The 14796-nt window shown below is 39.5% G+C and overlaps 1 protein-coding gene across 1 annotated transcript; it reads right to left on the bottom strand.

The window, feature by feature from the left end:
- Window positions 1–4483: 4483 nt before the first annotated feature.
- On the bottom strand, window positions 4484–6975 carry LOC110943107. The gene is made up of 3 exons (XM_022184862.1): window positions 6873–6975; window positions 5099–5695; window positions 4484–4818 (listed from the first exon to the last, which is right to left on the bottom strand). The coding sequence occupies exons 1-3, from the start codon at window positions 6973–6975 to the stop codon at window positions 4484–4486; spliced, it is 1035 nt and encodes a 344-aa protein (XP_022040554.1).
- Window positions 6976–14796: the final 7821 nt, after the last annotated feature.

Here is a 14796-nt window from a genome sequence, read left to right as displayed (position 1 = left end):
CTCCTGTAATGGCATGTCATTCAGGAGAACTGAGGAGTTTGTTTTGCTTCTCACTTGGTTTTTTTTGGTTTTATATAAAAGTCACCGGGGTAACCCTTTACCCAAAAAAAAAAAACCTGTTTTCTAAACTTAGTTAAGCATGTCCTAACATGCTTAGCTCATCACTTTTAGTATAGTGCTTATATAGGGTCGTAAGGTAAGCGATCTAAACCATCGCTTATACTTTCGAACCCGACCCATTTGGTCGATCATTAGGATCCGACCAAACACATTAGGTGACCATAACTATAACCTTCTGAGGTTATGCCTTGTGGTTACGATGTTAGGCGTTCCAAACGCGTTCTACGCGAACGACGCGTTAAGGTAGCATAAGCTACCTAAACGGGACGTAATGGATCGTAAGCACTTAGGTTAGGTTTCATTTTAGTATGTAGGCTTTGTTAAACCATATTTCACGAGTCTCCATACTCGTTTAGTTTACGAACCCGCATACTATCCAATCCTTTCGATTTTGGTCCGGTATATTAACATAGCTACCTATTAGGTGTCGTTTGATATTCCGTGATCTCTAGCATTATTTGGTTATTATACAAGAACTTCAAAGCAATCTCAGGTGAGTACATTGAACCCTTCTTTTACTGTTTTCCAAACTGTTTTGGGGTGAAACGCATGTGCCTACTTGTTACTTTCATGCTTTCCGGTTTTCACATCATATACTTGCTATGTTCGATAGTACATATATAGTACATGATTTCATTGTGTCTATGCTATGTATGTCCATTGTGTGCATACTTAGTACATCACTTTACAATACATTTCATGCTATGTATGCCCATTGTGTGCGTACTTAGTACATTGCCTTACATTACATGCTATGTATGCCCATCGTGTGCGTACTTAGTACATTGCCTTACATTACATGCTATGTATGCACATCGTGTGCGTACTTAGTACATTGCCTTACATTACATGCTATGTATGCCCATCGTGTGCGTACTTAGTCCATTGCCTTACATTACATGCTATGTATGCCCATCGTGTGCGTACTTAGTCCATTGCCTTACATTACATGCTATGTATGCCCATCGTGTGCGTACTTAGTACATTGCCTTACATTACATGTATGTATGCCCATCGTGTGCGTACTTAGTACATTGCTTTACATTGCATTTCTGTTGCATATGCTTATCCAGCATATGAACACATTATACTACATTTTGAACCGTTGTAACCATTTGACTGTGTGAACCGTCTTAACCCTTCGATTATATGAACCGTTTGTAACCATTGAACCGTGTAAACCAGTTGTATCCATTGACATGATTTACAGTTGACAATAGACATTTGATTATACATAAACATTTCTACCATTGTTAAACATTTCATTTTGATGGTTTGGTTTGAGTAAGTGATTAAGTAACGAGGCGTGTGTAATATGATACAAGCATGGTGGATACGCCGCTGGTACTTCCTATATATAAGTGTTTGTATGGTATTACATATCGTAGCGTTATTTGAATCATTTCAATTTGAGACATATGACATTTTATACAAATAACACACTTTTCACGAGACATTGTTTTACAAACGACTTATCTTATACAAACTCAGTTTACATGGTTATCCGTTTAACCATACAGTGGTCTCTTATTTATACATATCATCTGATCTTATCGTTTTTCATGCGATTACAAAACAAAAACAAATTACAAGGTTCATGACTAAACATTTTCTCAAACATAAGTCATGAATTCCGTTTTCACAAAACCAATGTATCTCACAGGCATTTTTATGCTGACGTACCTATTTTCACATGTGTTTTCAGGAGATGATGCATAGGACTTATCAAGACATACTTAGGCGGACCTGTGCCTTAGTGACTTAAAACGAGACAAGAACTAGTTAAATTATGTTATGTACTCTTTGGTTCTTGTATAAAACAATGTAAACTTTCATGTTTGATTAATAAAACGAAACTCAATTGCCATGGATTTGAAACAATTGATTCTGTCCCAACACTCCCCGGCGTTTCCACCACGGTTGCATGTTATACGCGGCCGGGGTGTGACATTAATGATTACAAACATTTATGTAGTAATGTTAATCGCATACATTCAAGCCTTGCGACTGTGGCGACAAACCTTTAAACAAATTAAAGGTTTATCTAAGTTATGTAGTCGGATTCTGTCATTCCCAACTTCCAAACAAACCTAGGAAGTCAGAAACAGGAGTTGTCAATTCCTATGGTACCATTAGATACTACTGAGCGGCGTGATCAATGTTAATGAATGTATTATTGTCCCGATTAAACACACCAAATGTCATAACCAATGTAAGCATGCTATGAAAACCATGTACTAGGAATGCTAAGTAAACATGCCTAGTAGAAATGTTCATGTAAAACAATGTGCTACATACATAACAGAAATGTCAAGTAAAACTATGTGTACATATGCTAAGTAAACATATGCAGCAAATGTGTAATAAATCAATGTGCTATGCTTAACATACATAGCAAAACATAATTGAAATAATGTACTAGATATGTTCTAGGTGAAACTAGCATGTTTATGTCATAAAAGCATGAAAGGCACGAAAGTAACACGTATGTACATGTGTATCACCCCAAACTATTTGAAAACGGTAAAAGAGGGGAACTATGTACTCACTTGGGATTGCTAATTAGCTTGAGAATAAGACCAATTAAAGGCTCCAAGGATCACAAATCAACCGGCACCTAGTATAGGTAACTATGTTAATAAATCGGCTCCTAAATCGGGAGATAGGATAGAATGAGGTTCTATAAATCAAATGAGTAAATGAACTCACATGGTATGATTTAATAGTCCCAACATTCTGATTGGAAAGTCTACCTAAGTGCTTTTGACCCGTTTCGACCCATTATGGTAGTATAAGCTACTATAAGGCGTCGTTTGCGTAAAACTATGTTCGGATGGTTAACTATGTGCTATGTCAAGTCTCACATGCCCAATTATGCCTAAACATGTTACTAAATCAGATTATATGTCAAAAAGTTGATCACATATGCAAAATATGGATTTTAGCTTCAAAAGGGCATTTTGGTCATTTCCTATGGGCATACAAGCTAACTAGCATACGACTAACCAATCCTATGTGATCATAAGGTATAACCTCAGTGGTTATTCCCTATGCAACTATGATCACTAACTAAGCTTGGTCGGATCCTAAAGATCGACCAAACGGGTCGGGTACGAAAGTCTAAGCGGTTGTTTAGACCGCTTACCTTACGACGCTAAACTAGCACTAAACTAATAGTGACGAGTTAAACATGTCAAAGCATGTTTAACCTACTGATTTGGTAACAAAACAAAGTGTTTTGATACCCTAAAGTAGTTCCGTTGCAAAATGCGTGCTAAAACGCATTTTGACCGAAACTTTGACTCGTCACTACACCTAGTTAACGTGGTAATCAGCGGGTATAGTCACTAAGGATTATAACCATCATGATTACAATCACGTTGCAAAGTTCAACCGAACTTTGCGTTGACCATTGACTGGTCAGACTGAAAGTCAAACATGTTTGACTTTCTAACTAGTAAGCAATAAAAGAAATGAAAGAATGCTCACTAAAGTCCTTGCTATCTTTTCTACAAAGAAAACAATTCCCAAATCAGATTAGGAAGCTCCCAAAGCAGATGTAGAGAAGAGAAGAGAGGAAATGAGCAAGTGAACAAGTGAAAATGGATGGCTATATATAGTTGTTGGTGATGAACAAGATCATTCCACTTGTTTGTGTGGCCAACAAGCATAAGATCATAGCCATCCATGTCTTAGGTACTGATTGGTAGCCTTGAAGAACACTTAAACTTGCCCATCACACAAAGAATTTACCATAACAGCCCCTGAAGATCGAACAGATTGCTGAAATAAATTTCTGGTCGCTGGGCATGCCTTACGAACCGTAAGGTCCAGGGCATACGGTTCGCAAGGACCTACAGACCAGCAAGTTTCACATAATTACAACTTTGGCCCCTGCATGTATTCGAGTCCATTTTTGGCACTTTTGACACCCATTAAGCCATTTTCAAGGCTCTACAAGGTTAATAAAGTTTAGAGAACTCAAAATATGCTCGGAAAACTCTCGGGTGTCGGCTCGTTTGGTCGTACGGTCGCGTTGTTCGTTAAATTACGACGAAACTCAAACGGACGCGAAAACGAACCAAATTAAGCGACGAGTGGAATTTTTGCATGCCTGTGACAACTGTGCTCTTTTTTTTGGGTAAAGGGTTACCCCAGGTGAATTTTATAAATAACTCAAATAAGTACAAGGATATGCCAGAATGACATACCAACTAGGCTCCACAAACCGAAGCCTAGGATACAACTACGAAAGAACACAACCCAAACAAACACAATGTCAAAAAACGACAAACAAAAGCCCAACTAACACACATAGCCACGAGCCATACACTCGAGAATCGACACACCCGAAAGCTAGCCTCTAACCCGGGTCTTCCTCCTGTTCACTTGCAGCGATTTCCCAATTCCTTAACATCCTGTCGACTTTGGCATCACCTTTAAAGTCGAACCCCATAAGTCGTAGCCTAACCGTTCTCTTGATTCTCCCAACCACGGATTCAACTTTAGCCCGATCATTTGAAAACAAACAGTTGTTCCTCTCAAGCCATATAAAGTAAGTAGTCGCCGCAATGACCAACTTGCTAACAATATGCTCCACCTTCTTCGACGAAGCATGACGAAACATCCAATCCATAATGGATTGCCAAGTATCATCAACCTGATCCAAAGATACCATCAGCTTAATATTCTGCCATACTGTTGCGGAGAACGAACACTGAAAAAATAAGTGGTCTCTAGAATCACGATCATTTCTGCACAAGGGGCAACACATGAGGTTCATGTTCGTTGCACTTCCTACTTCCCATACAGCCAACCTGTCTTGAGTTTTAAGCTTATTTTTTATCACCAACCACAGGTGAAACGAGTGTCTTGGGATACATTGAGCAAACCAAACTCCATTAACCCACGGCACAAGACTCGCACGAAATCTAAAGCATATTCCAAACCTCCAATGACCGAAAATAACAACACTTACCCTCCAAATCCTTCCAAACTATACGGTCTTGCATATTATGGCTCAATTGGGGAACATCCAAATCGATTAAAACCGGATAAAGATCATACCACGCTATCGGCCACTTCCATTGCCCATTAACATCAATCAGATCCGCTACAGAAGCTGACATGGAAAACCCCGCCTGAGCAATGCGTCTAGGAGTTATAAAAGGGCTAAGGGGACTAAGGTGACACCAATTATCGGTCCACACATTCGTTTGGAGCCCACTCCTAACCTCCTTCCAAATAAACGGACGGACAATGTCTCGAATGGCCAATATTTTCCGCCATCCCCAGCTAATACTCCCACGGGGTTGGATATCCCAAAAACTACGGTCTTTCAACTTATAATCATATATCCAATCCACCCACAGGGACTTCCTTCGAGTGACAATGCTCCAAATATGGCTGGTCATTAGAGCCTTGTTGACGTCCGAAATGCTCCGAATACCAAGACCACCCTCCGTCTTAGGCAAACAAACATCCACCCAAGCCACTTTCGCTTTCGCCCTACCCTGAGTCCCCGCATTCCAAAGGAATTTCCTCATATACTTCTCAAGGTTATGACAACTGTGCTCTTTAATCGATAAACAATGCAAAACAATGTTAGTTATCAATAAATCAATGTGTTTTGGTGTTATTATATGTGTTTTATGTGTTTGATGATTTTACAATTCGATCCGATTCGATTTCAAGCTTTAAATCGCTTTCTGGAAAGTTATACGCAAACTGGTGCATGAACGCAATCAGTTAAACGCGACAAACACTCCGGAATAGTGAAATAGGCTTAACATACCTTAAATAACCTTCACATAACTTAGAAATAAATTTTGGATGGTTTGGTGTGTCGAAAACAAGTTTGTTCGATCGCAGGGACTATTTGTGTCAAACTGCGAAACTATACCGATTCGTATGATGTCGAATAGTCCAGAACTTGATCATAAGCTAAACATACCATAAATAACCTAAACATAGCTTAGAAATAAGCTTTGAGGGGTTCGGTGTGCGAAAACATGCTTATTTGATCTTACAGGGACTAAAAGTGTCAAAAACGGCGTAAGTTTGCATTTTCGCGCATATCTTACATTCTGGACACATCTGGACATCCAAAATTTTTGTACACACTAAAATATTTTTATTTTAGTGATCGGCATGCAAAAATTCCATTCGTCGCTTAATTTGGATCGTTTTCGCGTCCGTTCGAGTTTCGTCGTAACTAACCGAACAACGTGACCGTACGACCAAACGAACCAACATCCGAGATGTTTTTGAGCATATTTCAGGTCCTCTAAACTTTATTGACCTTGTAGAGCCTTGAAAATGGCTTAACGGGGGTCAAAAAGGCCTGAAATGGGCTTAAAACACGTGCAGGGACCATTTCTGCCAAACTTTGAAAGTTCAGCCTACACCGTCGCGCTGCGCGACGACCATAAGGCCTTGTGGTCGCGCTACGCGACGACCACATCTGGGCAGAAAGTTTGTTTTCAGCATCAGTTTGTAAATTCAGGGGCCAATCTTGCAATTCCTTTGTGTGGTGACCAAGTTACCACCTCTCCAAGGCTTTGCACCTGCTCCTAACACTTGTATGGTTGTGATTCATTGCTTAATGGCTAAACAAACCACTTGTCATGATCTTGTTGATCACCACCAATGAGTTATACGTTTTTGAAGCCTATCCACAAGCACTCGACAGTCGCTATAACCGAGCCTAGAAGAAATCAAGGGCACTCCCAGATATTTTACAAGCAGATTACCTTCGACAAAAGGCATAAGCTCCAAAATAGCATTTTTTACATGGCCATTGACATTACAAAAGAATATCGTACTCTTTTGGTTACTCGGCTGTAATCCCGACATCTTAGTAAATTTAGAAAGAGATGACATTATACACCTGGCCGAATTAACTTCTCCTCTAGCAAAAAGGAACAGATCGAAAAACTCGCATCCCGGTCACAACCCTAATATTCTCTCTAGCAATGGCGATTACTGATCTTCACGCAACTCTACCTCTTTCATCGTGATTTCTTAATCAGATTAGTCATTAGAGTCTTACATCTAATACGAATTCTGGTAAGGATCTGATCGATTTTGTCTAGGGTTTTTTTTTTGTTCTCTTTATCGCCGCCCGCAATTCCCTTGGTTGAACTGTTGATTCGTTGGTATATCAGCCTGATTAACCAATTCGTATATCAGATTTATGAGATTCATGGGTTAGGGTTTCTCGCTAGTTAGGGTTTCTGGTTTGCTTTTCGTTTTGATGGTTGGTTTGGATTGTTTGGTGCTTTGCGGCAGAATTATCATAGTATTAAAGAGAGTTTTGCACATCAGATTAGGGTTCATCAGATTCGGCTATATTCAGGTTTGTTACGGCTGCTAGGGTTTTCAGCCATCATATCTTCAAGTTCTGTTGACCGTCACTAGGGATTGATCATATGGCTGTTGATAAGGATGAACAAACTGAGGATAATTCAAACGTTTTTGTGAGAAAGATCCGTAGTATCGATGGAAAACCTTTTGAGCCAAGACAGAATTCACAAATTCCTACGGTTTCAGAAGTGGGTAATAAGAAGGTTCGGTTCATGTTACCGCTGAATGATACTGACTACGTTCTTGGCTGTTCGGATTCACCAGATGAGGATTATGCAATGGTTTTTGATAGGCGAAAGGTATCATTTGTGCTCCCACTAAATGATGTCAGCCCGGCTCGTGTCCGAAAGCAGGAACAGGGTGAAAATGCTCGAGTACAACAACATTTGTATGCTGATGTCGTTCTACACAAACAGGTTGAGCAGAGTGGTCCTAAGCGGGTTGGTAATCCAAATCAGGCTCAAAGTGAAGAGGAAAGTGCTAGGAAGACCAATGATGTGGCTAACCAAGTTCCGAAAGTCAATTTTCGAAAGCGAATCTCAGATGCCTCATTGGATGGTGTGGATGTAGTGCTTCCGATTGACTCTGTTCGTCAAGTTAACAACAGGTTAGCTAACACTCTTTATGGTTACTTCCTGGGGGATAGAATTGCATATCCGGTTGTTGATTACTTTGTGAGAACAAATTGGAAGAAACATGGTCTTCAGAAATCGATGATGAATTCAAATGGGTTCTTTTTCTTCAAGTTTGAAGATAGAAAGGGAATGGACGCTGTTCTTGAAGGTGGTCCTTGGATGATCCGTAACAAACCCTTGTTTCTCAACATTTGGTCCCCTACAAACACCCTTAAAAAAGAAGAGTTGAAAAAGGTTGCAGTTTGGGTGAAGTTACATGACGTCCCCCTAGTGGCTTATTCTGATGATGGGTTAAGCATGCTGGCTTCAAAAATTGGATCTCCTGTGCGGCTGGATTCGTATACTGTTGATATGTGTAATGAGGCTTGGGGACGGAGCAGCTATGCTAGGGCTCTCATTGAAATATCAGCTGATCAGGATTTGAAAGGCACTGTAACCATGGCTATTCCTGAATTGGATGGAAACAAATATGTTACCGAGACTATTCGGGTGGAGTATGAATGGGAACCTCCGAGATGTACTCACTGCTGTGTGTTTGGGCATGATTCTGAGGAATGTCCTACACGTATTGGCTCAACATCCAAAACTCCTATTAACAGGCCAATAGTAGATGAGGATGGTTTTACTGAAGTTCCGGTTAAGAAGAGTGCAAAGAAGAATGGCTTTCAAGTTAATAACCAGAAGCCTAAATTTGAATACAGACCGGTGGATAGGAAGAAAAAGGCCGCTACTTCTCAGCAGGTTTCTACTTCCCATAAAATCCAAACTCATAATCCGTTTTCTGCTCTCGAGTGTGTTGGGAGACGGGGTGTTTCAACTCAAGATAGAAATAAAGGGGGTAGACAGGTTCATGTGGATTTAGATGAGGACGGGGTTGAAGTTGTCTATGATGAAACCAAAGATTCGGGTACATATCCTTCGACTTCTAGTTCAGGGGCAAGCACCTCTTCCACAAAGATCTCCAATGGTTAGTTAAGGGGCTGCCGGTTCGTGGCAACTTCATCTTCGATGATGGAGGTTGAAGATTTTGGTTATGTATTGTTTTGTCTGCTAGATATCTTTGCATGATGTGTAGTAGGCTAGGTTTGATGTGATGTCATAGGTTCTTTTATGATTGTTGGCTTACATATATGGGGCATGTCCTGTATATGAACTAGTGTGGAATTCATCCTCACTACTTGTACTTATTGGCGGTTTATAATAGATTCACCGGGGTAACCCTTTACCCAAAAAAAAAGGAACAGATCGTCCGCAAAACAAAGATTAATAATCTGCTGTTTTTCGCATTTATTATGAAACTTAAACGACGAATCAATACGAACCGCATGGTGAAGAATAGCCGTCAAAACCTCCATAACTAAGGTAAAAAGATAAGGGGAGATTGGATCCCCTTGCCGTAAACCTCGTTTACCTTGAAAGAAGCCATGCACAGAACCATTGACACACATAGAAAAAGAGGTAGTCGAGACACAAACCATTATCCATGCAATCATCTTGTCATTAAACCCAAAGCCAAGCAAAGCACTTTTCAGAAATCTCCAGTCAACAGTGTCATAGGCTTTCTGAATATCCACTTTAAATGCACACCTAGGAGGACCCACATTTCGATGATAATTATGCATTAGCTCTTGCGTCAACAGAATGTTATCCGAAATTCGCCTCCCTGGAACAAAAGCCGATTGATTTATACTAACAATATCATTCAGCGCCCCCTTAATTCTATCCGCAACGATTTTACTGATACATTTGTATAGCACATTACAGCAGGCAATCAGACGATAGTCACTGACTGTCGAAGGGGTAGGAATTTTCGGAATAAGCACGATATTTGTATGATTCAATTCATGAAGAAGTTTTCCTGTCTCAAAAAAATCAATGATAGCACAAGTAACATCATTCCCAACAATCAGCCATGCACTTTTGAAAAACGCCGCAGTGTAACCATCAGGGCCCGGGGCTTTATCAATACCAATACCGAACATCGCCCTTTTAACTTCTTCCGCCGAGACTTGCCGGATCATATGATGAGCAACCTGAGGAGAGAGCCTCTTAGAAAATAAATCCGGAGCCGGAGTAAGGGACGTATCACCTTGCGTTCCAAAAAATCTTTCATAATGCTTGACAAACGGGTGGAACACCGTATCACCCTCATAAAGGTTCCCATCCGAATCTTTAATCACCTCAATACGACTACAATGATTTTTCATTTTCAGAGAAGAGTGAAAAAACGCAGAGTTCATATCTCCCGCACTTAACCAATCTACTTTAGATTTTTGTTTCAGAAATCGCTCTTCGTCAAGTAATGCTTCTTGAAGGTCACGACTAATCACAGTCTCGGCTGCTCGCAAATCAGCATTAGCATTATCCCGATCAATCTTTTGCTGAACTAAATCTAGCTCCGATCGAAGATTCTCAACTTTTTTATGAATATTACCTTGTTTAAATAAAAGAGAACGCAACGGATGCTTAAGCAAACGAAGCTTTTTAACCACTCTGAACTGGTGAACACCATTTACATTAGTAATCCAGTTGCTATTAACAATCTCCAGGAACTCCGGTTTAAAAACCAGAAAATTCGCAAACTTGAAAGACCTCGGTTTCAGTCTAGTAGCATTCGGGAACGATAGAATACAAGGACAATGGTCCGAGAGTCTATACGGTTTGAAAATGGCCACGGAATTCGGAAAATCAGCAATAAAATTCGTATTTCCCATTACACGATATGCTCATCCAGCATATGAACACATTATAATACATTTTGAACCGTTGTAACCATTTGACTATGTGAACCGTCTTAACCCTTTGATTATATGAACCGTTTGTAACCATTGAACCGTGTGAACCAGTTGTATCTGTTGACATGATTTACATTTGAGAATAGACATTTGACTATACATAAATATTTCTACAATTGTTAAACATTTTATCTTGATGGTTTGGTTTGAGTAAGTGATCTAAGTAACGAGGCGTGTGTAATATGATACAAGCATGGTGGATACGCCGCCGGTACTTCCTATATATAAGAGTTTGTATGGTATTACATATCGTAGCGTTATTTGAATCATTTCAATTTGAGACATATAACATTTTATACAAATAACATACTTTTCACTAGACATTGATTTACAAACAACTTATCTTATACAAACTCATTTTACATGGTTATTCATTTAACTATACATTATTCTCTTATTTAAACATATCATCTGATCTTATCGTTTTTCAAATGATTTACAAGACAAAGCAAATTACAAGGTTCATGACTAAACATTTTCTCAAACATAAGTCATTTGAATTCTGTTTTCACAAAACCTATGTATCTCACAGGCATTTTTATGCTGACGTACCTATTTTCACATGTGTTTTCAGAAGATGATGCATAGGACTTATCATGACATACTTAGGCGGACCTGTGCCTTAGTGACTTAAAACGAGACAAGAACTAGTTAATTTATGTTATGTACTCTTTGGTTCTTGTTTAAAACAATGTAAACTTTCATGTTTGATTAATAAAACGAAATTTCAATTGCCATGGATTTGAAACAATTAATTCTGTTACAACACTCCCCGACGTTTCCGCCACGTTTTGTATGTTCTTCGTGGTCGGGGTGTGACATTCTGTATCTCATAAGCCAGGGAAGTTGAATGATCCAAATTAAACCGAGTCCGGGTGAAACAGAATCCGGATACCACCCATTGTGAGTCCTTTTGATTAGTGATGTTACAAGATCTGAATTCAACCAAGTATGGATGCTATCTTAATGTAGCCGACTCTAGATGCTATACAAGTCGTAAAACAACTATTCTGAATCTTGCAAGCCATGGAAGTTAAATGATCCAAATTAAACCGAGTCTGGATGAAACAGAATCCGGATACCACGCATTGTGAGTCCTTTTGATTAGTGATGTTACAGGATCTGAATTCAACCGAGTATGGATGCTATCTTAATATAGCCGACTCTGGATGCTATACGATTCGTAAAACAACCATTCTGAATCTTGCAAGCCAGGGAAGTTGAATGATCCAAATTAAACCGAGTCTGGATGAAACAGAATCCGGATACCAGCTATTGTGAGTCCTTCTGATTTGTGATGTTACAGGATCTAAATTCATCCGAGTATGGATGCTATCTTAATGTAGCCGACTCTGGATGCTATAAGATTCGTAAAACAACCATTCTGAATCTCGCAAGCTAGGGATATTGAATGATCCAAATTAAACTGAGTTTGGATGAAACAGAATCTGGATACCACCCATTGTGAGTCCTTCTGATTAGTGATGTTGCAGAATCCGAATTCAACCAATTATGGATGCTATCTGAATGTAGCTGACTCTGGATGCTATACGATTTGTAAAACAACCATTCTGAATCTCACAAGCCAGGGAAGGTGAATGATCTAAATTAAACCGCGTCTGAATTAAACAAAATCCAGACACCACCCATTGTGAGTCCTTCTGATTAGTGATGTTACATGATACGAATTCAACTAAGTATGGATGCTATCTGAATGTAGCAGACTCTGGATGCTGTACGATTCGTAAAACAAGCATTCTGAATCTCACAAGCTATCCGAATTCAATAGAGCCTGGATGAAACAGAATCCGGATACCACCCATTGTGAGTCCTACTGATTAGTGATGTTACAGGATCTGAATTCAACTGAGTATGGATGCTATCTTAATATAGCCGACTCTGGATGCTATACGATTCGTAAAACAACCATTCTGTATCACGCAAGCCTGGGAAGTTGAATAATCCAAATTAAACCGAGTGTCATACCACCCATTGTGAGTGCTTTTGATTAGTGATGTTACAAGATCTGAATTCAACCAAGTATGGATGCTATTTTAGTGTAGCCGACTCTAGATGCTATACTATTCATGAAACAACTATTCTAAATCTCGCAAGCCAGGGAAGTTGAATGATCCAAATTAAACCGAGTCTGGATGAAACAGAATCCGGATACCTCCCATTGTGAGTCCTTCTGATTTGTGATTTTACAGGATCTGAATTCAACCGAGTATGGATGCTATCTAAGTATAGCCGACTCTGGATGCTAAACGATTCGTAAAGCAACCATTCTGAACCTTGCAAGCCAGGGAAGTTAAATGATCCAAATTACACCGAGTCTGGATTAAAAAGAATCCGGATATCAGCCATTGTGAGTCCTTCTGATTAGTGATGTTACTGGATCTAAATTCAACCGAGTATGGATGCTATCTTAATGTAGCCGGCTCTGGATGCTATAAGATTCGTAAAACAATCATTTTGAATCTCGAATGATCCAAATTAAACCGAATCTCGATGAAACAGAATCTGGATATCACCCATTGTGAGTCCTTCTGATTAGTGATGTTACAGAATCCGAATCAACCAATTATGGATGCTATCTGAATGTAGCTGACTCTGGATGCTATACGATTTGTAAAACAACCATTCTGAATCTCACAAGCCAGGGAAGTTGAATGATCCAAATTAAACCGAGTCCGAATTAAGCAGAATCCAGACACCACCCATTGTGAGTCCTTCTGATTAGTGATGTTACAGGATACGAATTCAACTAAGTATGGATGCAATCTGAATGTAGCCGACTCTGGATGCTATACGCTTCGTAAAACAAGCATTCTGAATCTCACAAGCTATCCAAATTCAACAGAGTCTGGATGAAACAAAATCCGGATACCACGTATTGTGAGTCCTTTTGATTAGTGATGTTACAGGATCTGAATTCAACTGAGTATGGATGCTATCTTAATGTAGCCGACTCTAGATGCTATACAATTCGTAAAACAACTATTCTGAATCTCACAAGCCAAGGAAGTTGAATGATCCAAATTAAACCGCGTCTGAATTAAACAGAATCCAGACACCACCCATTGCGAGTCCTTCTGATTAGTGATGTTACATGATACGAATTCAACTAAGTATGGATGCTATCTGAATGTAGCCGACTCTGGAAGCTATACGATTCGTAAAACAAGCATTCTGAATCGCACAAGCTATCCGACTTCAATAGAGCCTGGATGAAACAGAATCCGGATACCACCCATTGTGAGTCCTTCTGATTAGTGATGTTAAAGGATTTGAATTCAACTGAGTATGGATGCTATCTTAATATAGCCGACTCTGGATGCTATACGATTCGTAAAACAACCATTCTGTATCACGCAAGCCAGGGAAGTTGAATGATCCAAATTAAACCGAGTGTGGATGAAACAGAATCCGGATACCACCCATTGTGAGTGCTTTTGATTAGTGATGTTACAGGATCTGAATTCAACCAAGTATGGATGCTATTTTAGTGTAGCCGACTCTAGATGCTATACTATTCATGAAACAACTATTCTAAATCTCGCAAGCCAGGGAAGTTGAATGATCCAAATTAAACCGAGTCTGGATGAAACAGAATCCAGATACCACCCATTGTGAGTCCTTCTGATTAGTGATTTTACATGATCTGAATTCAACCGTGTATGGATGCTATCTAAATATAGCCGACTCTGGATGCTAAACGATTCGTAAACCGATTCATCAGGTTGTTGACAGCGGCTACTAGGGTTTATCACAATTCTTGTTTGCTGTTATCTAGTTTTCAGCCGTTCAGATCAAGGTTTTCACAGAACATTGTTTGGCCGACATACAGTCTAATTGGTAATGCGGTATGGATGATCAAA

This window comes from Helianthus annuus, chromosome 9 (genome assembly GCF_002127325.2).
Source record: "Helianthus annuus cultivar XRQ/B chromosome 9, HanXRQr2.0-SUNRISE, whole genome shotgun sequence".
NCBI classification, from domain to species: domain Eukaryota; kingdom Viridiplantae; phylum Streptophyta; class Magnoliopsida; order Asterales; family Asteraceae; genus Helianthus; species Helianthus annuus.
Note: the sequence above shows the minus strand (reverse complement) of the source record. Positions and strands in the feature narration are given on the sequence as shown.

Excerpts from the sequence above, each read along its gene's own strand:
- LOC110943107 (XM_022184862.1), bottom strand. The coding sequence starts at position 6,975 with ATGTCGGGATTACAGCCGAGTAACCAAAAGAGTACGATATTCTTTTGT. Across the intron at positions 5,696-6,872 it reads GCTTATGCCTTTTGTCGAAG|AGCACAGTTGTCATAACCTT; the intron begins GTAATCTGCTTG and ends TATCGATTAAAG. Across the intron at positions 4,819-5,098 it reads AGTTTGGAAGGATTTGGAGG|TATGGCAGAATATTAAGCTG; the intron begins GTAAGTGTTGTT and ends TCTCCGCAACAG.